This window comes from Phalaenopsis equestris, unplaced genomic scaffold, assembly GCF_001263595.1.
Source record: "Phalaenopsis equestris unplaced genomic scaffold, ASM126359v1 Scaffold000504, whole genome shotgun sequence".
Classification (NCBI taxonomy): Eukaryota; Viridiplantae; Streptophyta; class Magnoliopsida; order Asparagales; family Orchidaceae; genus Phalaenopsis; species Phalaenopsis equestris.
Window position 1 is genome coordinate 1,003,200 of NW_018164944.1, and position 27,103 is coordinate 1,030,302.

A 27,103-nucleotide genomic window follows, 5' to 3' on the forward strand; every position below is an offset into this window, starting at 1 on the left:
TTATCTAAGATGTAATTAACTATAGGGGCTTGCCCTTATAGGAAGCTTTTCCCGAACCTAGCCTAATATAAACCCTATTTAATTCCTTATATTAAATAGGGGAATTTGTCGGCCAATATATTGGTTTCGCAGACCAAACGGATGTCATAACTTTCTCTAGTTTATTTGATCGAAGCCTCACCCTCAATTCTTGTGTTCATCCTTCGGGATAGATACATGATTTGAGGTAAAATCCTCTTTCATCTAAACTATGAAAATTATGGGGTCAGTTTGACTTCATCTTTTTCAAAAATAAAATTTTTTTAAAAAAAACATCCTTCCGAAGCGGGCAACAGGATTTCAATTCCGATGACTGATAGCTTCTTATAGACAAACCTCACACCAAAAATAGTGCCGACAGACAGTACTGTTCTTTAAAGAATGCAGAGTCAAAGCATTCGACGGACAACGTCAGCATAGACTTAGTACTCTACCAAAATAAATTCAAGTACGACCTCTGACTACCCCAATGCTCAGGACTTTTAAGCATTTTTGATAAGTATGGGGCTACCAAACTCTATTGTCGCAGTTATGAGCTTCGTCGTTTTTTATCATCTAGAAACTATTCCTTGGTTGATCGATTTGTTTGGCCATTTTAACACGTTCAAGTTTGACAAGGAAGGCTTTCGTTATGTTTTTTTTTTTGAAAAGAAACTCCAGCAACTAGAAGTTTAAAATAAAATAAAAGATCAGAGGAAGCAGTTGCGGCCGGTTCCTTCTTCGGCGATTGGAGAATTCTGACCAAATCAACGTACATAGCGGGGAGCAAGTTAGAATCCCTTCTGAAGGAACTGCATGCACTTGGGCGATGTTGAACAAGCATCGAATCTCGGTTCCTCATTATACTACCAAAAATATAACAACCCCGGTGTTGAGGGGTGAAATGACTTGAGATATATGGTTGGCCTCGGATGCTATTGAGGCCACCAGACAAAGGAGGTGAGGGGGAACCAAACAACAAAAGCTAAAAATTCCCCTGACAACAGATAATCTCATAAAAGTTACTATTTTATAAAGCCTGTCCCATGGTGTTCTCGCCTCTGCGACAGCTGACACCAGTGTTGGGAAATTTATAACTTCTTGCTCTAAAATCATTATTAAGAATATAATGACTGGTGAGGTCACATTATTACTCAATCTCATTTAGTTGATGTAGAAAAAATGAGGGAACAAGGCTTGTTGCTAATGAGGAGATTCCAAAGGAGCCGAGGCTCCTAGTACTTCAGCTTGTCAATCCACTCAGTTAATTGCCTCGCAACCTTCTGATCCTCTGTCGATCGCCGCCGTCTCACTCGACTCCAAGGTATAAAGAAAGCTCCTCTGTTGAATTTGAATGTTGAAGCAGTGGGGATGATGCTAAGAATTTTTCAAGCTATTGAACACTTTTTCACATTTGGGTGTTCACTCAAAACGATGATTTTTCCTTGGTGCCTTGAAGAATGTCACACATATGTGACCTGATTTTGAGATGAACTGTCTGAGTCCTGCGATTCGACTGGTTTGCTTTTGTGCTTCCTTGTTACTACGAGGAGATGATATATCCAAAATTGCTTGTACTATTTTAAGATTGGGTTTTATTTCTTCAGAAGTTAGTAAAAAGCCCAAGACCTTATCGGTTGACGTACCAAAAGTGCATTTTGAAGGATTTAACTTCTTGTTATATCATTTGAGTGTTTTGAACATCTCTTTCAGATCTTTTATGTGTTGTTTGGCTCATTTACTTTCTAGCAGGACATCATCCACATACACCTCAATGTTCTTTTCTTTTTTATTCAAAAAAGTTACATCCATAAGACAATAATAGGTCACCCCAACTTTTTTTATCTTAAAGGACATTACATTAAAATAAAACTCCTTTTGTGATAATAAAAGAGATCTTCTTCCAGATGCTTTTTTTATTTGGTAGTATTCGAAGAAAGCTCCGAGGAAACTCATCACAGAGTATTTGGTCGTTGCATCCACCAGTCTGTTGATCTTTGGCAGTGGATAGGTATCATTTGGGCAGACGATAATGAAATTAGTGAAATCAACATACATCCTCAACTTATCATTAGGGTTCTTAACCATCATGACGTTTGACAACCAAGTTGGGTATTGGACCTCCTTGATGTAGGACACCTCCTTCAACTTCTGCACCTTCGATGCTCTCGACTTAGCCAAGGTTCTTATTTTTTACTTGATCTTCTACTGCACCAATCAAGCAGTTGGGCTGATATTCAATCAATGACAAGCAGTATTGATCAAAATTCTCGACATCTTCGCCACTGTCCAAGCGAATTCATCTCAATTCCTGCAGTGTTTAGATCAACAAATTTCCATGTCCATTAAAACTTCCACTTATTATTTCTTTGCCATTAGTCGCAGGTATTTTAAGGATTGTCTCACTGGTTTTGGGACCTCCTTCCATTTGAATATAATATCAGCTTGTGATTCATTATGGTGACTACTTAGAGATTGCAACTTCTCGACTGTTTAAAGTTTCCTCATGTCGTTATAATATCCCCACAGTCAGGAAACTTTACAGCTACATGATAAGTGAAGACCACCACCCTATAAATATTCAAAAGTGGTCGGCTGAATATGGCAATATAAGTTGAAGGGGACTCAAAAACTAGAAAGTTCTCCATACTGGTGTATTGTTTCTCATGCTCACCCCATGAGATGCCTAGAGCGATGACATATGAAGCTTCTTTCTCTCGTCGAAGAAACCAAATAGTGGATCAGCCGGTGCTATCAACCAGTCAGTCTTCAGGCCAATTTTGTTCAAAACTGTCGTGAACTGTATGTTTCTTGAATTACCAGTGTCTACTAGGATACTACACACATGGTAGTTATTGATCAAAGAAGTAATGGTGATTGCGTTGTTATATTGATTCCCCTTCAATGAGAGATATGCATCTGTAAAAACGATGGAAGGATGATTATACTTATAAGAAGCAATAGAAAATATCTCAGTCGACCGATGTCTCTTCAAACTAGATCGACAGGATGATTATCCGCCTCCCTTGAAGATAGTTTGGATGAATTTGATGACATGTACTTTTGCTTGCCTTGATCGGTCTGCCCAATGATTCCTTGGTGGGGGACCTTTTCTTGCTGTCGTGTTTTCCTGTTGACTACAATAAACCACTTCAACTTCTTGGCTTTGACCAATTCCTCCAGCAGGTTTTAAAGGTGATGACATTCCTCTATATCATTCCCATGATCCCGGTGGTAGTCGCAGTACTTGTTTGGATTTCAGAGCACCACTTAGGCCTTCATTGGCGAGGCTTTCCTAAAATATTCTTTATTTTGTATGACTGCTACTAGTTCAGCCATTGAAACATTTAGTGGTGTTAAGCCCTTCATTTCCCGATGCACGTGCAACTGCTCATAATACTGAGGCAGTCGCTGCTTAGAACTCAGACACTAACCTTGATGGCTTCATCTCTCCCGCGGTCGTTGGGTGTTGCTGTGGTGTTGATGACTGGAGGGATTTTGATTGTGTCTCAACCCGTATCCTTCATCCCCCATCCTCCTCTCCTTCAACCGTGGGTCGGTTGATGCCAATTTGACTCGGGCAGAGTCTGCGAAAGATTCCTCTCCAATGATATGACTATTGACCATCTCCAACATCTAAAAAAAAATACTTTGGTTCAAACATATTCTAATCATAGTTAAAACTTCATCTCTAATCCTTTGTGTCATAGTATTCTGAGTTATTAATGGTTGAAAGTCTTGCACTTCTAACATCTCCTTATGAAAATTGGTGATGTAAGATCACAAGCTTTCATTCTCTTTCTGCTTGATCTGCAACAGAGTCTGCGTTTCCTTCCTTGGCTTCTGTATATTGGTGAAGTGTGCCAGAAAAAGTTTTCTGAAGTCAGCAAAGGTTGGAATAATTCCAACTGGTATAGCAAGAAACTAGCAAAGGGCTGATTCCTTAAGTGTCATGAGGAAGAGGAGACATTTTATTGGGTCGTTGATTTGTAGGATTCCGACTGATGATTCGAAAGATGCCAGATGATCGGATCGGTCACTTCTTCCCTTGTAAAGATCCAGATGGGGAATCCTCAATTTTGTCAGCGGTATAACCTCAATGATTTGTCCAGTGAAGGCGCTGTCAGGGGTGAGCTGAACTGATGCTTCAACACAATCAACTAAATGTCTAACTATCATCGTAGATTTGGTGCTGGCTAACTGTGAGAAATCTCCTTTCCACTCGATTGCCTGATTAATAACGCGTCCGATCGATGCCGACAGGTGCTTCGGGGGAACTTTCTGAGGATGAGTTTTCTGAGATTTAACCCCTAGGAGTGTAGATTGATCGTTTCTTTGCATGATTGCTTATCAAAAGTGTGTCGAATTGACCCATCATCCACTCTCACTGCTCCTGCACTTCTTATTGAATCTTCTGATTCACAAATTCTCTATTGAATTCCATCACTGCGCAGTCCTTCTACTTAGATTCTTCTTCGTAATTAGCTCCTCTTTCTATTGTGTAATTTCCACGTTAACCATACTATCTTTTAGAATGTTGTCTTAAATTGTCTTCTTCAAAGACACACCCTAAGAGTTAGGGCTCAGAGGAGAAAAGTGAAAGAGATAGAATTTAAGAGTGACAAAGAATCTTATTAAGTGTTAGGATGTGTGAAGAGTGAGGATCCGAGAGTGATAAAATTCAAAAGTCCCTTTAGTAGTTAAGTTTAATTTTTAATACATAAATAAAATACTATGTGTGTAAGTTTGGTTGTTACATCCACTAGAAATTCACAAAAAAACAAGAAACAGCAGCTTAATTATGCATTGTCGCTACAGCCAGACCCTTAATTATGCATCGTCGCGCTACCAAGGCAGACCCAGACATCGCCGGCGACGTTTGCAGCGGCCGACATTCCTTTCAGTCCCTGTAACTCAATGGACCTTGCAAAGCCCAAATCCCGGCCAACATTAAATATCTTCATGGTCACATCGCCATACTCGCCCGAGTTCTCCTATTTCCAGTCAGCGCTCCGCCATTCCTCCATCATTGCGCTCGACGCCGAATGGAAGCCCGTCAGATCGCGGCAGATTGCCGACAGCTCCGAAGACTATGTAGGTGAGCCTACTTTTCCGACTGTTACACTCCTCCAAATCGCCTGCAGGGTTAGTCACGGGGTTTCCGATGCGGAAGTCTATTCTGTGGGAAACTCTCCGGTTTTTCTTGTGGATCTGCTCTCAATACCTCTTTCGACCATCTGGGAGCTTCTTAGGGACATGTTCGTGTCTCCCTGTGTGCTTAAGTTGGGATTCAGGTTCAAGCAAGATCTGGTCAATCTCTCTTCCACCTTCGCTTCTCAGGGTTTCCCTTCTGGGTTCGATAGGGTAATGCGCCCTTTTTATGATTTCTTCCTCAGTTTCTTTTTTGTTTAAGGGTTGCAGAAACTCTTGTTAACTGTTGTCACCGCCCTTATACTATGCTTGAAAAATCTCCGCTTTTGCTGATTTCTAATCCAAACGTAACGCCACTTCTACTTTGGAGGTCAATTTAGGGCTCACGATGTAGCATACAAATGGAAAATATGTTTCAAAAAAAAAAATTACGGGTTAGTTTTTCGCCATTTTTCATTTTAAATCAAAATCATTATATTTATCAGGGGATTTCGGAGTGCTTGTAAAGCATAAAATTGAGAATAATTTCAAAGTACAATGATGAATCTATCAAGTTGTATGATTTTCCAAAACATATTTTCTAACTTGAAGCAATCGAAATCCCTACGCTAATTTCACAACGTAGCATCATATATGCTGGTTATCGTTATTGGAACTTTATATTTTACAGATTCTCTTCAAAATTTTTTTGAAGTATAGTTTCCTGTGATTGCCATGCTTAGTTTTAACTTGATATGAACCGTAAATTAGACGAGCTGCTATTCCTCATTATTCAGTAAGTCTCTATTCGTGCCAACCATTTTAAGGTCTACTTGAATTTCTTTTTTGCGTTGTCTAAATCAATATCCTAGAACCAAAATGGTTAAATTTCATATTTCACTGATGATTTTGTTTTGTGTGCGCTACATTGAACAGACTTCTCTGGCAGTTGATCATTCATGTATGATATTTTCATTTCTCATGAATATTGTAAAGTACTAAAACAGGAAGGAATGCACAACATTTTTGAATAAGGAAAGCAGCATTCTGCACTGGGTTTGGAATCCTTTGCCTCCCTCTCATCCCTCAATGTCTACTTTTTTCGGTCATATACTCTCTCAATAACCGTTCTCCATCCGTATGTCTAATCTTCCCATTAAGAATAAATTGTGAGAAGATATTTGTGACTGCATTGTTGAAATGATTTTCTAGAAGGAATTGCTGTATAAATGTTCCTTTGAGAAATGATATTTAAGAAGAAATGAGAGGGAATACAACAACAACAAGCCTTTATCCCACTAAGTGTGTTCGGCTACATAAATCTTTTTTCGCCATCGTGTCTTATTAAGTGTCTTTTTTTCATGTAATTCTAATAATATGAGATGGAATATATGCAGATATTTTTTTTCCAATTTAATTTAACATATCCTGTTCACTTCCCAAGCTTTGAATGAAATAGGTTGATGTTTGATATTAAGTCTACAATGAGATGAAATAAATTCAAATTTAAATTTTGATTGTGGTAGGAGATTCTCCAAAGCTGACACAGCTAGGGCCAATACTTGTGCTTACTTTGTTGATTCCCTCTTCTATATCGAACTCGCAAACCCAACTTCCTCTTGTTCCTCTCTACTACTGGACCTATCAAAATTCTATAACCCTTCAACAAGAAAAAAAATAGTGAAGAAGTCGCATGGGAGCTTGCTTGGAGGAGAAATCCTACGAGTTGTGAACGAGGTGGGGAAGCTGTGTTGAGAGCTTGTTGGGAGAAGGCATCGAAGAACCTACTGGTGTTTGAAGAGGAAGGGTATGGAGAGAACTTAGCGGAGGCTTTGCGGGTCCAAAGGCACATGTAGTTTTGAAGTTTATGTTACTTGTAGAGTTAGCTTACGTCTGCCATTACTTCGATTTAATAAATCGTGGATTTAAGGTAAAATATATGAGAAATTAGAGCTTAGACTTTGTAGGAGTTTAATTTTTTTTCTTTGGCTATTTGGCATGATTTAGTTTAAATACTGCTCAAATCTTGTTACCATGCCGACCTAGCTACTCTTTCGCGTTCTCTTTATTACCCTCTCCTGTTCTCTTTTTCAATCTCACCCCCACTATCTCTTTCTTCTCTTTATCTCTATCTGTTTCCCGCCGACCCTCTCTTTTTGCTTCTCTTATTCTGCTTATTTCTCACCGCTTCCTTCTCTTTCTTTCTGACTCTATAGAGAGAAACCAAAACAATGAAGAAAAGAAAAAAGGGAATATAAAAAAAAAAAGAAAAAAGAAGAATGAAAGAATGGTTGTATGTTGATTTTCGTCGCCTTGTTATTACTGTCATAGCTACGCGCGTAAGACATAATGTATAGCAAGTCTCTCGCCAACATTTATGTACCTGAATATGTTGTTATGATGCAACAATGAAATGTTGTTTTACTTTGTATATGTTTTGTAGGTTTAAAATTATACAAATCTTGCTTGATATAGCGGTGAGAAGACTCATACATGCTTTTTTTGGCACACCGAGGTGAAGAATACTTTGGCTGCCAAAATAATAATCGTACATTTTTTTTTGTCACAATGGGGAAATTTATTTGCTAAATATTTGTCCAAATAATAAGATTGTTACTTGTTTTTTTGGCGCAGCGGGGCAAAAAATCTGGGTGTGGTGTCCTGAACACCACTTATACATGTCTTTATTTTGATGTGGTGGGTATGCCCATACTCGTCTTAGATGCCACAAACGTTGGGGAGATGCCAGGAGATTGCTGAAATGAATATTAAAAAAATTGAAAACATAAATATGTTGAACCACTTTAAATATGAATATAACAAAATAAAAATACGAAATTTTAAAATAAAATGAAATTGGACACTTAAATGAATTGCATGGGGACCAAAAGAATATTTTTACTTGAAAACTTGTTGCAATTAATATAGTGAAACAAATGAACTAAAGATAGAACTTAATTTGAAAAGAATTTTTTGGTGTTTGTGATAAATTGAAAGCTCACTTATGAGCACGAAAACTTAATTGACTCCATTAAAAACACCTCTAAACAGTCTGAACTTTCAAGAACATATTATGTGAATTAAAAATAGAGTGAAAATGATCTATAGTGGGTTCTTTTTGAGAGATGAAGGAGCAATTTTGTTCACCTGAGGAAAATACAAGCCACATACAGGCAAATTTTGCACTTTGAAAATACATAATGGATTTAGTTCATAATCTTCAAAATTAACTCTGCAACTTAATCACACAAGTGGTTAGAATCACTGAAATAATGAGCTCAAAATGCTTGGTCATGTTTGTGTTTCAACAACGATGAATTCATGTGAACGACTATGACATTGGGCTTTCGCACGTCAAATAACTATGTGTATATGAATGAGAATATTTTTTAAATAAAATCAAAGTAAACCACCGTTATCCGTCATAGGGCGTAAAAATTTTTAAAAAAGCATGTGTGAGATGTCAAATTTGAAAGCAAATTTATTTGCATTTTCTTTGACAAATGTGCTAAATGCTTGAACTTCAAAAAATGCTGTGGATAATAAACAGATAAATTTGATGAATTCAAAATTAACATCGCATCAAGAAGCATGCCGTTGGTCTAAAAGATGTATAATTGTTTCAAACTTCACAAATTCTCTTTCAAAAGTTCAAACTCATGAATAAGCCATATGCATGCTCTCAAGTAAGCCATCTTATAAAAGAGGGTCATAAGTCACCTTTTACAAGCCCGATCTTCTATATTATGAGTATTAGAGCCAACATAAATTGTATTAAAAATGATTTTAAAAATTTTTATTTTTGGTCTAATACAACAAACTCATAACCATGGACTGAGAATCGAACATTTAAACCCAAAGTTTGTTAGAATTTTGTCTTCCATTCACATTTGGCTTTCCAAACCTTTTAAGAGAAACTTTCTTTTCAAAACGTAAACTCTTAATATTGTGTCTATAAGGCTTAGTCATGAGTTTCAACTCTTAAATCCAATCCTTTACACATGATGGAGTAGACATGAACTATAAAATAATATATTTTCAAAATAAATTCAAGACATATATAAATCTCGAATATGATATCATACAAGTATGCAGGCAGAGTTGATGAGCTCTAGGAAACAAGGTTCAATAATTTAAAATAGCTTGAGAATGCCCACATTGATAAAAAAATTTCAGTTGGAGGGGAACTTCTTATCAAAATAGGTCTAAATTCTAATACAAATATTTTTGAGCTTAAATTCTGATAAAATACGGAAGTTCAATAACATTAGAAAGTATAAAAATGTTGAAGTAAAATATATCACTTTAAGCTTAAAGGAATAATCCATTCATGCCTCACATCCGTTTGACGAGGATGATAAATTTAAGATGATTTTAGTTCATAAAGTGCCAATAGTATGTTAAGTTTAATATAATATTCCTTAAAAATTTCGTGTTAGCAAGAATGTGACGTGTCCTATGATTGGGTGGCTTTATCTCAAAATGTCATCACCGAGGAATGATTATAATCAGGACCCTCTGGCTGGATGGTTCGTCCCAAAACAACATATTAACTTGTGTTTATTGCAAACACTCATAAATTTTTTAAAGAACAAATCTAGAATGCACTTGATAAGATAGAAAGCTTTTTATGCTGATTTGAAATGGTTCCTATAGACAAATAATTATCCTAAGTTAACGAAGTTTTCTTGTACGATACAAACAATGTTAGCTGTGAAAAGAATTCTTCAATTAGTTTGTGTAGCTTACATCCTTTGAGTAAATTATAAAAGCTTGATTAAGTTTGGCCTCTTCTCCTCTTCCTTTCTATCTCCCTCTTAATTCACTTTAAGTTGATGTTTTAAATTAAACTATTTCTACTATAAATTAAATATTTAGAATGTATCCTTAGCCTTGATCCAAAGATCTCTCTCGTCAATGAGAGGGGTAATTAATCCTACGCTATTGCGCTTATGGAAAACTTGAAAATTAGTTTGTAAAGTTCTTACAAATGAAGGTGAAATTTCTGGGTTTTGTTTTATTACAAATTTGTTCTAGAATTATATTCTCTTAGAGGAGTCACATTTAGATTTTCGGGCTCCATGGGCCCTCCATGAGCAAACTTTATTTTGGTGTGAAATAAGATTTAGTAATAGCCCCTACGTGATTGATTTTCTATTGCTTAATTTAATTGTGGTAAAAAGCAAGCTTAAGTTTGTTAGGATGCCACTTTCAAGTGATGCATCACAACTAGACCTAATTATGGTTATGGTTAAGTAAGAGATTGACTAGCTCTAAAATAAGGTTTAGATTTGTTACATTATATTTGAGAAATTTGAATGTAAAGACATGAGAATTGGTAGATGCCACATTAGAAGGTGAATTAATATTATTTGCTTATAAGTAACTAAATGGAAAGTGAAATATCTCAAGATATTTTTTAAGGTTTTAAGTTATTATTTGTTGGGAAGGTTACAATAGGAATAACAATATGATAGCTGTGAACCTTATGGTTTTTAATGTGATTTGTGTTTTTGGAAGAGAGTAAAGGAAAATAGTCTTAAAAAAATTGTATTAATTTTAGATAACCAGTTTGGTTTAATGCTAGAAAGATCTAGCGGTAATTTTTGCATTAATGCATTTGATGAAATTATATCAAGAATAGAGAAAGGATCATATGATTTTTATTAATATTGAAATGACATATTATCAAATGTCACGTAAATTGATTTGATGCACATCAAAAAAGAAAGCTTTTTGTTAAGGATATGTGGAAGCTATTTAAGATATTCATGATGGAGCATTGATTACTATTAGAAATAGTTGTAGTCATTAAAAAAATTTCAATTCCATTAAAACCTTGTTATATTCTTTTTTTGTATATAACGTAGTTTTGATTAATGAATTTACTGAAAGAAGCAAACAATTAAAATAATGGAAAAAATATTTAAAACATAAAACTCTTATAATTAGTCGAACAAAGGTTGAATATACTTTAAATAAATTTATGGTGTTGATATTAACAATTTGCAATTAATATGATTAGAAGATATAGTGATACGTAATTGATAGAAGTATCTTGAATATAAGACTTCTACAGTTAAGTCTGGGTGATTCAATTAGAGAAGTATCTTATCTTAAGAGAATTATACAATAAGAAAATATTATGAAGATTTTAAATGATTAAATTTTATAGATCTACATTTGTATAGATTTGAGTGTTGGGCAATAAAAAATCATTCGCTGTTGAGTTGCTTGAAACAATAATGAGAATATTAAGATTAATGGGTAAAAATTAGGAAGAATAAATTAAGAAAATATTGTATTAGAGGAACAATTAGTATGATATTTATTGAAGGTAAAGTAATTAAAAGTATAGTTAGTTGGTTTTGGATGCACACAACAACCGATTAATTTGCGGATATAATTAGAGTTAGAAGGTTAGGGAGCAATATTTTCCATTGCACAATTGTGTATTGAGACACTTTCCATTCATGAGGCGAGATGGAAGCCTTGAAGCGGCCTGAGTCGTAAGCCTCAAAAATAACAACAAGCGTTTATCCTACTAAGTGGGGTCGGCTACATGAATCCTTTTTATCCATTGTGTCCTTTTGAGTGTCACATATTCATTTAATTTTTTTTAATTAAGTTCATTTTTTATATAACATGCTAAGTCTTTTTAGATCTACCTCTACCTTTCTTAGCATAAGTCAAATCTAAAACATTTACTCTCTTTACAGGGTCATTAGACGGTGAATGTTTAATTGAAAAAATCATTTAAGCTGACTCTCTATAATCTTGTTTGCCATTGGAGCTACTCCACCCTTTCATGGATATATTTATTTCACATTTTGTCTCTTAGTGTAAAGCCTTTCTTCCACTTGAGTATTCTCATCTCAACAAGATTTAAATTAATTTGATGCTTCTCTTTTACAGGCCAACGTTCTATGCCTAAAATATTATTGGTCTCACTGCCATCTTATAAAAATTTCTATTAGTCTAAGCGGTACTTTTCTATCACACAATAAACCCGATACATTCCTCTACTTCAACCATCCAACTTGAATTTAAACACATCTATATCACCATCACTTTGAACAATAGATCAGAGCTATCTAAAACACTCATTCTTTTTAATGACTTGATCACCTTGTGGCGCAAGCCTTGTAATATGAGAATTGCATATTTAAAAGAAACGGGTAAAAATATATAATAACATCATAATTTATAAATATATGAAAGAAAATACATTATTATCATAACATCATAAAAAGTGATAAATTTCATAAAATATAGAACTAAAATATATGATAAGTTTAGCATACAAGATTTCTTACTTCTATTATACAACATAATAACATCATAGATCTAAACAAGATTATAAAAAATGTTCAAAAGTCCTAAGCACTCTCATCACTTAAGAAAGTTTCATTGAATTCATTATCATAATGTGTAGCTTTCTGCACTTTTTCGTTAGTTGAGCATAAGTTCTCCCATTTTTCTTCTTCTTCAATCTCAAGTCACCTTTCTTTTCCCTATTAAATAATACAAGATCAATCGTAAAAAAGTTAAAAATTAACTTTCAAGACCATGTTAAATACTAAAATTAAAAAAAAATACTTTTTTTCATCTCTTATTGTTTACTGCTGAATGTGCTATTCTTGTTCCCGTCTTCTTCAAAAAAATTAATGCTAAGATCTTTGTGTTGTAACTCAGCTGGAATGTCCATATTATCCTCATTTACAAACCACTTGTTATTTTTTGGTATATCTTCACATAGTAGAGGATCTTGATCATCCTTCAAACCTCTTCTTAAACTTCTATCCTTGAATTTTTTTGTGTACATGATACACATCAAGAAATTTATCTTTAAGGTCATTAAACAAATTTTTGTGTGAATTTGATTTTATGTCTTTCAGTTATGCTCATATGTAGATGATAAGCATGTAAGTCCTACTTTAATAGCAAAATATTTGAGCTTTAGAGTACTATCATCAAACTCGATTCACCATTCAATTATAATTGAAATAAAATTATATATTAGAAATTTAAAAAGTTGTGCTCAGATGCTTAATCTTTGTTTCGATGGACATATTATATATTAGATATTATAATTGACCTGTACTATAAGCCCCGGAGCTTGTTCAACATAGATCTCTTCTTCTAAGTAGTCATTTAGAACTACAAATTTTACACTTAGTTTATATATCTTCCACTTGTTTTGCGCTGCAAGTGCAACTAATGCTCTTAGTGTATTATGTTGTGTAACTGGAGCAAATGTCTCATTATAGTCAATTCTAAATTATTGTGAGTATCCCTTAACAACTAGTTTTGCTTTATATTTTTGAATTGATTTATCAGGACAGAGCTTTTGCTTGTAAACCCACCTGCTCCAATTACATCTTTTTCTTATGGAGAGTCTATTAGCTCCCATGTCTTATTTTTCTTGATCATCTTTATTTCTTTTTCCATAAGTTTTCTCAATACTTTTTGCTTTGATGCTTCTTCAAAGCTTCTCCATGATTGTTCAGTTACAATGCTCATAGATTTCTACTAGAGATTTTATTCTTCTGGATAGTGATTCTGGAGATAAATCTGCATTTTGATCTGGCTGTTGTATAGGTGTTTGAGCTGATGATCCTGATTGATTATTGACTTCTTCAACTTACTGACATGTTATTGGTGCTATGTTGATACTCCTTTCAACATTTTTTGTCTTCAAATTGTATGCAACATCTTCATCAAATTTCAAATCTCGGCTAATGATAAGCTTCTTTTTTCTTAAGTTATAGACTCGATATTCTTTAGATTGAGCACTTTAGCCTAATAAAATTCTTTTTTCTTTCTTTTCATCTATTTTACTCCTTTTTCTTATGGAACGTGAACGTAACCAACACAGCCAAAAATTCTTAAATGCTTTGTGGATGCTTTCTTCCATTCCAAGCTTCAATTGGTATCTTGTCTTTTGCCGCTTTAGTGGGACATCTATTTAGTAAATAGACTGCAATATATACAACTTCTGTCTAAAAACTTTTTGGAAGACCCATATTCATCAACATTGTTCTTGCTGTCTCTATTATAGTTATGTTCTTTTTTTCAAAACCTCCAATTTGTTTTGGCGCATATCCAATTGTGAGTTTCCATTCAACGCCTCTTTTTCACAAAACTTGTTAAAGTTATTCGAGGTATATTCCTCGCCTCTATCACTTCTCAAACGCCTAGCTACACCAATAAGAGGTGGTTACTTACCCAAATTAATAATCACACTCGAATGATGTGGGTTTATATCTTAATAAACAAATTTGAAGCTGTTGTCACCTATAAAAATTTTCATTCTTTCATTTTGATTCAATCCAAAACATCAATTCAAGTCCTTCAGACTGACAATGACAGTGAATTTTTTAACTCTATATTAGGGATTTTCTTGGTAAGTAAGTGCGTCCTCTATCACAACACTTATACGAATACTCCTAAACAAAATGAGATTGCTGAGCGGAAAAATAGACACCTTAAAATTGCTCATTTTATTATGTTTCAATTGAATGTCCCGAAACAATTTTGGAATGATGCCTTACTTACCGCCACATATCTCATCAATAGAGTCCCCACAAAAATTCACAAATTTTGGACCCCATCATCAGTCTTGAGGTCCCGTTTTCCTACAAATTGGTTCTTCTCTACTTTAGACCTCAAATTATTTGGGTGCACGACATTTTTTGAAACATTGCCCCAACTCGTAGTAAACTTGATCCCCAGTCAATTAACAATATCTTCTTGGGATATTCTACCACTCAAAAGGGCTTTCGGTGCCTCGATCTTATCACAAATAAATTCTATATGAGTGACGATATCTCCTTCTTTGAAAGTATTCCTTACTTCCCCAACACTGACTCAAGTGCAAGGGAGTTAGATTTTTTGAACACTGCTCCTTTCCCGACTCTGTTGGAGATGCCACCTACTCGTTCAACCACTGCTCCGGATAAACCATCTGTCTCACTAGATCCATCATCTTCAAGACCAACATCTACTCCACTCACTCTTTGTGTCTATACTTGGTGCATCAAACCCTCGGTTGAGACCTGTCTCAATACCCCTACCCTTGAGCCTGCTGTCTCATTGTAGGACATGGAATCCGCCCCGACCGACATCCACGACAATATACTTAAAGAGATTACTCCTACTTCAATTAAGGAGATGAGTTCTACCCTTGAGGTATATAATCAGGCTTACTCTCTTTCTTCCATGGTAAAATATGCCTTGTTCCACAACTTTTCGTTGACCTGCAAGGCATTTGTCACTTCTTTGACAGATCATCGTCTTTCATTCACTATTGAGGTGGCATTGTCGGACTCTTCTTAGAAGGCTGCAGTAATGGATGAGGTGAATGCTCTTTGGCGAAATCATATGTGGGATGGTGTTGATATTCCTTGGGGAAAGAAAGGGTTGGTTGCTGGTGGATCTTCAACACCAAATTTAACTCCGATGCATTTTTTGAACGCAATAAAGCACGTTTGGTCGCTAAAGGCTACTCACAAACTCACATAGTTGCCTATGAGGAGCTGTTTGCTCCGGTTGCGAAATTGAACACCATTCGGGTCCTGTTATCCCTAGCTGTGAATTTGGATTGACCCTTACTCCAACTAGATGTCAAGAATGCCTTCCCTAATGAAAATCTTACAGAAGAGGGGCACATGTCTCTTCTTCTAGGCTTTCAGTCTACTTTTTCTCGGGGACAAGTGTGTCAACTTTGTAAGTCCCTCTACGGACTGAAGCAATCCGGTTGGGCTTGGTTCAACAAGTTCACGCATGTGGTATTGGGCCATGCGTTCTCTCAGGCCCAATCTAATCATACTCTCTTCTTTCGACATTCCACTAGGGCCAAATTGCCATCCTTATCGTCTATGTCGATGATATTGTGCTCATATACAATGATCAACTAGCTTTGGAATCTCTTAAAGGCATCTTTGCTTTATCTTTTGAATTGAAGGACTTCTGCGGACTGAAGCAATCCCCTTGGGCCTGGTTCGACAACTTCACGCTTGTGGTATTGGGCCATGCATTCTCTCAGGCCCAATCTAATCATACTCTCTTCTTTGGACATTCCACTAGGGCCAAATTGCCATCTTTATCATCTATGTCGATGATATTGTGCTCATAGATAATGATCTACCAACTTTAGAATCTCTTAAAGGCATCTTTGCCGCATCTTTTGAATTGAAGGACTTGGGGTCTCTTCGATACTTCTTAGGCTTGGATGTTCCCTGATCCTCTTGGGGCATTTGCTTTTCCCGACGCAAGTATGTGATGGGCATATTGATAGAGACCAACGTTCTACTTTGCAAACCAATGGTTGTTCCAATGGATTCCAATGAGAAATTGACTGATGTTCCGAATATTGTTTCTGTAAACAAGACACACCACCAACACTTTGAGGGGAAACTCATTTATCTCTCCTATATGTGCCCCAATATTTGCTACGCGGAAAATATTGTAAGTCAGTTCATGCATGACCCTTATGAGCACTATCTCACAATCGTCCACTAGATTCTCCATTACTTGAAAGGCACACGGGCTTAGGTTTGTTATTCTCGCGCCACATCTCTTGTTCTATTGTAGTTTATACGCATGATATTGGGTTGGGTTCGTTCATGATAGGTGATCTACCTTTGGGTATTGCTCATTCGTGTGGGGAAACCTTGTCACCTGGAAGTGCAAGAAATAGTCGGTGGTTGCCCAAAGCGGATCAGAAGCTGACTTTTGTTCTATGTTATGGAATTTGTGAAGCGTTCTGGTTACGCATCATGCTCTAAGAATTATGTATACCGATTTATGCTCTTCTACAACTGTTTTATGATAATAAAACCACAATTAACATTGCTCATAATCTAGTTCAACATGATCACACCAAACATGTAGAGATTGTCCATCACTTCATTAGGAGAAGCTCGATTCCAAGGAGATTTGTGTTCTATTTGTCTCATCCAGTGGTCAACTCACAGATATCCTCAGAAAGAATCTTCCTCGGTGTTATTTGACAACTTCAGATCCAAGTTGAGCATGATTGACATCTATGCTTCAACTTGAGGGGGAATATTATAAACTATTTTATTAGAAATTATTTCTATTGATTTTGTTACCTTTCATGTTATTTCCTTTTATATGTGTTTCCGAGTTCATGCCTTTCCTTTTTATCTTTTGAGTGTTATTAGAAAAGATTTTGGTATTAGATCTTTAATTTTCTATAACCCTTGTATCATGTATTTATACTTTTTTTTTGCTGCTCAATAATATCATTCCCAAATCTACACAAAGTTATGCCTATTTATAGGCATGAGAGACTAAATCTAGAATCTTCTAAATTTTTACAATTTTGTCTAGAAAAACACTGTAGGTTCTTCCTTTTTAAATATTTTTGAGTATTTTCATTTAATTCAAATATCTTAGAATCTTCTACATAAAACTATATAGAATATTCGAGAATATTGGAGAAATAGCATCAATCATTTCAGAATGGTTAATTCCTTTCATATTTATTGTACCTCATTATTCTCGTTTTTATTCTTTGACTTGCTTATAAAGCTAACCACCTTTTGAATTTTTTTTTTAATTTCGGGGAAGTACCATGCTTTATTTAAAACATCCAATATATAATGGCATTATCATGATTTTTGTTCAAAATATCATTTTTATTTTGATACTGGATATGTTATTAACGAAATCTTTCCTTGCTTTCAAAACATTGTTTCTAATATCATATATGAAACATTCATAAGATTTTCAATGTTGAAACTCTAATGCCGATATCTCATTGCGTGGGATTTTTTCCTTATAGTAAGTTTGAATATTTTAATATCTTTGTAATTTTTGCTTGATATAATCTTTAATGTATTTGCATATTGGTGGAACAGATTGAACCATTTATTGATATCACTAGCATGTACTATCATTTGAAGCAGCTGAACGGGGGTAAAAAGTTTCCGAAGGATACCATAAGCTTGGCTACTATTTGTTGGGAAATACTAAGCATCTCTCTATCTAAGGTTCCGCTCTTGCGTAAGCTGTAATATTTGGCTAATGTTTCCTTTAACTTGCCTATAGATGTGTTTTCTTTAGTTATTTTGTTAGTTAGTACTGCTCAGTTTTCTGCATACGCATGCGCGCAAACTCTCCGTCTTTTGTAAGCACAGGGAGAATAATGTATGCATATGACAACACCAACTTGGATGCGCAACACATATATATGGGATTCTATATGCTTTTTAATGTTTTTTTCTCAAAATTTAAATTTATATTTTGGTTCCACAACACTGAAGATGATGCGCAACGTATTCAGATCCTTGCCTGGTGATTTGTTTCATAGAAAAAAAGCAATTGGAAGCTTTTAATCCTTGCCAATGTGTGATATTAAAGTGTTAAATAGCATTTTATTCTTGAATTTGGATTATATATGGCTTTTACAACCGTGAAAAAGTGTGTATCAAACTTTAAAATATCTACTTATGTGCAACTAAATAAAAATGTTCTATCCATGTTGTCGAAAGCTGAACGAAATAGTGTTATCAAAGGGCAAAAAACAACGCGATGTAAATACATGACTGATACTAAAAACTAAGAGAATAAGTGCATTAGTCTTTGTCTTATAAATCGGCTTCGACACCATTTCACTCGTACTCACCCAAACTATGATCATGCTTGCCAGAATTGAGTGACATGTATGTAAAACTTCCTAAAAGTAATTAAGATAAGATATTTTGGGCTACTGCTTACGGGATTGATCAAGCTGTTTTGTCGAACATCTTACTTGGTTGAAGGCCAAAGGCTCTCCCCCCAAGTTTGGCAAGCTTGGCATCTCGGTTGTAGGTTGAAGGCTCTCCCCCCACGGGCTCAACAAATCTCATTGTCTCATTATGTTTGGTCGAAGGTTGAAGGAGACCCTATCAAACCCTAACCGCTATTGGCGTCTTCCTCTTACGATTGAAGGCCTATGCCAAAGCTGGAAGGTAGACCATAGTTTTCCAAGCATGCTTCAAACTCTTGGCCAAAGTTGGAGGAAGACAACAACGTTCCAAGCACGCTTCAAACTCTAGACCGAAGTTGAAGAAGATGCTCGACAATTTGTTCGCTTCAAACTTTCGAACACTAGACTATCTGCTCTATGCGCTTCTCAAACACTAGATGAATCTTTTATTTCCTCTCGCTAAATTGTGAATTAGAATGACTTGCTTCAGTGCTTCAAAGCGCACTTCACACGTTATGTGCGCACTTCACGTTCGCAAATACCGAACAATAATAAAGCGAAGCGGGTGTCACGCGCTTCGCTTCACTTTGCGTGTGAACCATGCTTTTAAAAAAACTAGAATGAAGTGATTTTTTTTGGGGGAAATTGAAAAAATAATGAATGTTTTTGCTGAAAAGTGAGCAGTTTGTTTGTAAAGCACAAAGCACTCAAGTGGCGAAGTGACTAGTCTTTACAAACATATTTCTACACCTTACCCTGTTATGTAATTTTGAACTCATTATCCCACTATTTACGGTGATATAAGAGACAAGAATTACGTGTCAATTGACTTTCATCAATTTCCATGATGATTTAATCATTATCATGCACGTAAAAAATATAAGGATAATTTCATGACATAAAAAACCTTTCAAAAGATTATTTTTACCAATATATTTCACTAATCAAAACCATCCAATACATGTAATATATTATCAATATGCCATATTTGATTCTCTCATTTAATAGTTTTAGCACATTGATTTACAATCATCTTTTCATGTGATTGGAGGCCTACATTGTGAAAATTCTGATGCTTTAGAAAATGATCTTAAAAATGATCGAAATTATGCATGCCACTTGTTTTAATATTGTCAAAGTGAACGGTTAATTTTGATCTTACATTTAAAATTGATAACATTATATGCTTAATGTGAATCGTGAGCAAAAAAAATATTTTTATACATGCTTAATATCAAATCACAAACAATATGTAAAAACACATTTTCTCACATGTTTAATACTATCGTAAGCACGCTACAAAAATGTACTTTTTATATAATACTTTTAAAATTATACATGTATATAAAGATGTACACATGCTCACTTCAATGTTAAACCCTAGATCTACTTGATGGCAAATCAAACTATCTAGGCGACCTCTCATGGGTTGGGTTTTAATGGTGATTAGGTGTATCAACACATTATTATGTAAGATAATATCATGCCCATTTCCAATTGTATGACTTAAGCATGAGGAGTTTTCATGAAGAAAACTCTCATGACCTAGAGAATTAAAAATACAGGTTTTTTTCTATTCCTTAGGCTCAAAGGCTCCATCATACTAGCAAAATGATGGAACCATCACAACAAATACAGGATTATTGGAACTTTGATAAAAATCGATTAAGAGAGGCTTTTGAAAAAGACTCATGGTTTAGGGGAGCCAAGAAAAAGGTCTCATAACCTATTAATTTCTCTGACATCAACATATCCTATAATTGTAACATCAACTTAGAAGTTTTTTTTTTAAAAGAACACAGTGGAAAGAAAGTCTCACTATTGTGATGTTTGTTGTAGTGTTCTCTTTGCTTGTCCAAGCTTCTCATTGAGCAAGGAAGTATAATTTCCTCTTAAAAAACTCCAAGAACTCTCATCCTCTTGCTATCAAATTCAAGAAGCTAAGAAGTGGAAGAAGAAGATAAAGTGAGGAGGTCGAAGAAGAAGAAAATAAGGAAGAAGAAGAAAATAAGGAAGAAGAAGATGTGGAAGAAGTACGTGGCTAGGGTTTCCTCTTTCCTTCTCTCTCCAAGTGCTCTTCCTTAAAAATGATCTCTAGAAACCTCACTCCTCGTTTCAACCTTCATATATTTCGATTATGCTGAGAACTAAAGTGGAATGGAGCCAATATCCTTTTCATGTTCAACCCTCAATTTATCACGACTCTCTTCTAAATGTCCATATAGAATTGAGTTTTATTCCACATGACATGCATGCAATTGGTCCTCTTGGAGGTGGGGGGTTAAGATAACTTTCTATTGTACCATCCTTTACCATTCCATAACTAATTTTGGCCTAATGTTGCTTGATTTGGCTAAAATGGTCCAAAAAATCAACTACCAAACTGCATACTTGCACTAGAGTGCCCAGAACTGGCGCCCGGGCACCACCCTCCCTGATTTCTGACACCTGGGTGGTAGTCCTTAGCTCTGAGACGCCAGACACGGGCACTAGGGTGCCAGACCCTAGCGCTGGGGAGCTACGCTACGCCAACCTCTAGTAGGGGGCGCCAAGTCAAACCCTGATTTTTGGTGAAACGTGCGTGGAAGGGTTTTTATTGATCCCTTGGACTATGAGAAGCTATATATGAGTGAAATATAATTCCATATCATTCAAATGAACATCTCACATGTGCAATATTAAAAATTGATGCTAACAATAGACCCCAACAAGTGTATCGTGTCACTAAAGCACAACGCATTTGTTGGAAGTAGACCATTTTCAATTGAACTGAGGTTAGCTAGGTCATCTAGGTATTATGGTTGAGAAATTGCCTAGTTAATTGAGACAAACTAGCCATACAAGGTGCATCTTTCGATAGGAATCAGGTAGGCAATTGAGGTAACCCATCAAAACTTAACAAGAATTAACTAGGTGGTCGAAGTAATCCCATCAAAATTAAGCACTATAAATCAACCAAGTGAGTTTGGTGATCGAGGTGTCCTGACTGAATAACAGTTTACTAGACAATCTGGTGGTTTAGATAATGAGAATGTTAGTTTAACATAGTAATCTCAACCATCTAAGATGTTTTCTCAAGACAAATTGACTAGAGAATCAAAATGATTCTTGTTGAGTGAAGCACCAAAATTTAATCAGATTGCTAAGTGATCGAGGTATTATGACTAAATTCTTTGCTAGATAAGCGATGTGGTCTAGCAATATATAAGATGCTTTACCAATAATTACCGAGGTAGTCAAGGTGATTCATACCGAGTAAAGCATTTTAATTTAATCAAGTCGTGAGGTAATCACGGTATTCTGACAAAATCATAATTGGCTAGATAATCGTGGTGGTCTAGACAATGTGATGCTTTCAAGAAAGATTGTCGAGGTAGTTCTATTGATCAAAACACCATAAACTAGTTAAGAAACTACGTGATCAAGGTGTCTCGACTAAACATGGATCAGTTAGATGAGCATGGTGGTTTGATTGACTCAACATGTTCTTCAACAAGAACTGACTAGGTAATCAAGGTGATTCTATTTGTTTAAAGTGTCATATATTAGTCAAGAAGCTAGATGATCAAGTTGCCTTGACTAAATACAGGTTGGCGGTCTAGCTAAGGATCCTTTTGACAAGTCAGAATTGATTTAGTCAGTCAAAATATCAAAGAGGTTTGATAAACGAGGTGATTTAACCATTGATTACTTTTGACAAGGCAATTAAAATTGACCTAGTCAATCATAACATCAAAGAAGTTTGATAAAGAAGGTGGTCTAACTATATGATGCTTTTGAAAACACAATTAAAATTGCCATAGTCAACCAAAATATCGAATGAGTTGATCTAACCATGTAATATTTTTAACAAAGTAATTAAAATTGGCCTAATCAATCGATGTATCAAAGATGTTAGATAAGCGAGGTCGTCTAACAATAGGATTTTTAGTTTCACACTAAACTCAAGTATATCTGCTTGAGGATATCAACCACGTTCATTTACCATTAGTGGAATATTGTTGATTAGGACCCTGTGTAATTACATTACCGAAAAACATGTTAAGATAAGTGAGGTCGTCTAACCATAGGATTTTTAGTTTCACGCTAAACTAAAGTATATCTGCTTGAGGATATCAATCACGTTCATTTACCATTAGTGGAATATTATTGATTAGGACCTTGTGTAATTATGTTACCGAAAAACATGTTAAGAAAAGTACATGACTTCTCTCATAATTATCAAGTATTAATCATGAATTTTATTAAATGATTTCTTAGCAAACATAAACAATCACTGTATAATGCTCACACATAAATGAACTCTATCAAAACATGTCATATTAATTAAAATAAGTTATAAAGTACATCAAAGCTTTATATAACAACATTTATATATCAATTATAAAATATGCCCAAGTATCATATTTTAAAAAATTTCTCCCATTTATAGGGGAATTGGATGAGATCCATCTGCATCAATCAGCAAATAAGTTCTTTCTTCGGAGACTTTTTAAATCACAAAAGGTCCTTCCCAAGTCGGCTCAAATTTCCCATGCCTATGACAGTGAGTCAGCATGGGGCCGCGTAGAACCAGTACCATGTGTTCAACCGTGAAAGCTCTTCGCCTTACCAACTTATCATGGGCTTTAGCCATTTGGGCACGATATAGTTCTAGGTTATGTTGGGCTTGTAACTTAAGTCCATCTTGGTTATCCAACTTCTCTAACCTAAATTAGATATTTTGATCGATGTTAATATTATTATCAAGATAACCCACAACAATGACAGCTCTAGTTCCAATGGAAGGTCTGCTTCGGACCCAAAGGTTAACGTGTACGGAGTAGAACAAGTGGGTGTATGATATTGAGTACGACAAGTTAACAAAATTTCTGAGTTTGTCACACTACTCTTGAAGGATTTGCTTAATAAGGCTTATCAAAGTCTTATTAAAAGCTTTGACCAAGCTGTTTGCTCTTGGATTAGTGGAATAACGCCAATTAATTTGATGGTGTTGAGCAAAACTATTGATTTTGGTATTCTTAAAAGCCAACCCGTTATCAGATATGATTTAACATGGCACATCAAATCGATATATGATTTTTTTTCTAAGAAAGCGCAACACCTTGTCAGACTTTACATCTCTTGAAGGGACGACTTTTGCTGGTAGTTGCAAGAATTAATTTGTGTTCTTTAGAGGACGGAGGGACAATAAGCCCTATGATGTCAGTTTTCTAGGCCTTAATCGACCATGATACAATTGTGGGATGCAATGCATTTGGGGCCCGATGAAGTATGTGGCTAACACTTTGACATTGATGACATCTCTTGACATATTCCACACAATCAGCCGTCATCGAAGGACAATAATATCAAAGCCTCTTATTTTTTATTTTCATTTTTGGAGTCGACTGGTGGGGCCCACATATGGCTTTATGAACTTTAGTCATTTTGGGCTTCATTACTCCTAATACAATGCAACCGCATCTACTCAAATTAGCATCGATATAACGTATCATTCATTATGGTAATCGAAAGTTTTTTTTTTAATTTGAACAAGGAGAGAGCGATCATCGGGGAGTTTCCGTTTTGTCAACTATATAATAATGGCTTGACGCGGCATATAACTCATCAAAAGTTACAAGAACTATCTCTTTGGCGCCTGAAGGTGTAGCCTTTAAGGAATCAAAATATGCCGGTGATAGGACCCTCCTATCTTACTATCTTAGATCACCACTGTCGGGGTCCCCATTATAACTTGGTAACTCCTAGACTAGCTTAGCAAGAGCATTAGATTTGTTATTAAAGGAAGAGAGAGACTGAAGTAGAATAGAGTAAGGGTTTACGAGAAGACTTAAGAAAGTAGTGATCGCTACGACTTTCTAGTGATACTAATGACTGTGAGCGGAACAGATTGAGATGCACTCACTGTGAGACAGGCACAGACAAATAGCTACTCTTATTGTGAGACAGACACAAGCTTCTCGTTTATATTAGAAAAGAGGAAAACTTATGGACAAGCACAAGTGCTCTATTACCATATGGTTTTAATGCAAGATGAATAGTTATTCATTGATTGATTTTGAAAATAACCTACTTCAATGCTTGAACGTGCAATAGATAGGTTAGAAACAAAGTGAAGACTTCCAAAACATAGGGCTGGAATGCTCAGCCAGCATAGACACACACACCTCTATGTAAATATCTCTATACATATTCATTTACATATACATAAATGTGTACGTCCATATCTCTATACATATGCATATATGTGTGTGTATATACATGTGTATGCATATGTGTATGTATATATGTGTATGTATATACATATATAAATGTAAATATATAAGTATATGTATATATGTATGTGTGTGTGTGTGTGTGTGTGTGTGTGTGTGTACACAATGGCGTCGGTGGTGGGCTGCTCTGATTGGGCGATACCCTGGTTTGAATCCTTCAGCTTTCAATCCGTGCTCGACAACGACGAAGTTCTCGTACTCGACGATGAAGGAGTTTGCGCTCGTTAATCTCCTCTACGATTGTCGTCTCCTCCGCGCCCAACAACGAAGGGCTTCGGCGTCTTCAAGCTTCTGTGGTTTCGTTGTCTCCTTCTTCTTGTCTTCTGAGACTGCCGTGATTTCGACATCTGCAGTTTGTATCTTCTGTGCAGCTTTGCCCTGACCTCTTCGACTTGTCGTTTTTGCCCTCTGCCCGACTTGGCAGGGCTTCTCCTTGCTGTGTGGAACTTCTTTCTTCTTCAGTGGAACCTGACAAAACCTACTTTGCCAACGGGGTGAGTAATCCTTTGGGGGAGATGACAATTGTCTTTTCCTCAAGTTATAAGGAGTATCGTGATGGTACATGTGACTGCCTCTTTATTAATAATGCAAGCAGAAAAAATAAGAAGTCAACACATTTTTTATCTGAGTTAGAAATTTCAACCCTAATTGACAAATTCAAATTTGCTCTTATTAGAAATTTTTAGTGGGGACACTCACCTATGGAAGATACCAGGAAAAGTTTTGATGATCTCAGATTAGCAGGAAAGTGGAAGGTATGACTCATGGATGAGAGACATATATCGATTCAGTTAACTGTGTCTGAAGACTACACTCGGATTTTCTCCAAAAAATATCTTAACATTGCTGGTAAACCAATGAAGCTACTAAAGTAGTCTTCGAATTTTGACCCTACTCGTGAACCTTCTACTGTACCGGTATGGTTTACTCTACATGTTCTGAAGCTTCACTTTTTTCATCATCAAGTTCTTTATTCTGTTGGTGCCATACTTGGGGACCCTATGAAGCTAGATCTACGAACTTTCAATCTTATTAGATCTTCTGTAGCCAGAATACTTGTGAAAAAATATATTACTTTACCTGATATTACTAAAGGCTGGTTGGGCACAACTCATAATGGATACTGGCAACAAATTTTCATAGGGCTTAAACCTCATTATTGTTCTCATTGTAAGTACCCTTGATAAATGTCATAAGCTTTATCCTAATTTAAAATCTAAAGATCAATCGAATGAGGATGAATCTAAGGATATATCTATTTCACATGGAGAGAAAACTACCTTAGGACAGGATTTAGTGTCTGATTCTATTGCGTTGGTGGACCTTCCCCCTGAAAATACTGTTTATGCGATCGATGAAAAGCTGGATGGCTGTGCCGAGCAACCTACACTGTCAAACCCTATTGAAAACAGTTCTGAAGGACCTCTACCTACACAGATTGATAATCAAGAGAACCTTGTAGCTCCCCATCTTCAGGAAATATCGGGGGTAGAGGCGACAACTCTTACCTCACATACATTTGAACCTCTTGTGGGCACAATTGTTGGCAATCTTTCCACTGCAGCATTATAACCTCATCCGAATGAGCAACAATCTTCGGATGAGGAATGACAGGTCTACACTTCCATAAGGAAGAAGAAAGAATGAATATCTACTTGAGCTAAGGAATCTAATGGATGATACTTTGGTTACTTCGGGCAATGGTACGCATCTCACCAATTTGTTAGCTGGTTTCCTTTCGAGAACTAGAGGCAGAACTAAATTAGGCCGACCCGATTGATCTTATATGTACCATCATCTTCTGGGTTTTTAATTTTCTTTTCTCTTTTTGTGTGTGTTGTACCGTGTGGGTTGGGTGCCTATTTCAGCCCACTCATACAAAATATTTGTACCATTTTCTCTTTAATATAATTGCCCTTGAGCTTTTTTAGTATATATATATATATATATATATATATAT

The 27,103-nt window shown here is 35.7% G+C and overlaps 1 protein-coding gene across 1 annotated transcript in view; it reads left to right on the forward strand.

Annotated features, from left to right (window-relative positions):
• Positions 1-4,799: 4,799 nt before the first annotated feature.
• The window catches only part of LOC110028201 (exonuclease mut-7 homolog), a 47,457-nt gene continuing 25,153 nt past the window's right edge, over positions 4,800-27,103 (forward strand). The window contains exons 1-2 of the mRNA XM_020729954.1: positions 4,800-5,382; positions 18,036-18,167. Coding sequence (XP_020585613.1) covers positions 4,936-5,382; positions 18,036-18,167 — 579 coding nt within the window. The 5' untranslated portion in view covers positions 4,800-4,935. The remainder of the gene's footprint in view (positions 5,383-18,035; positions 18,168-27,103) is intronic.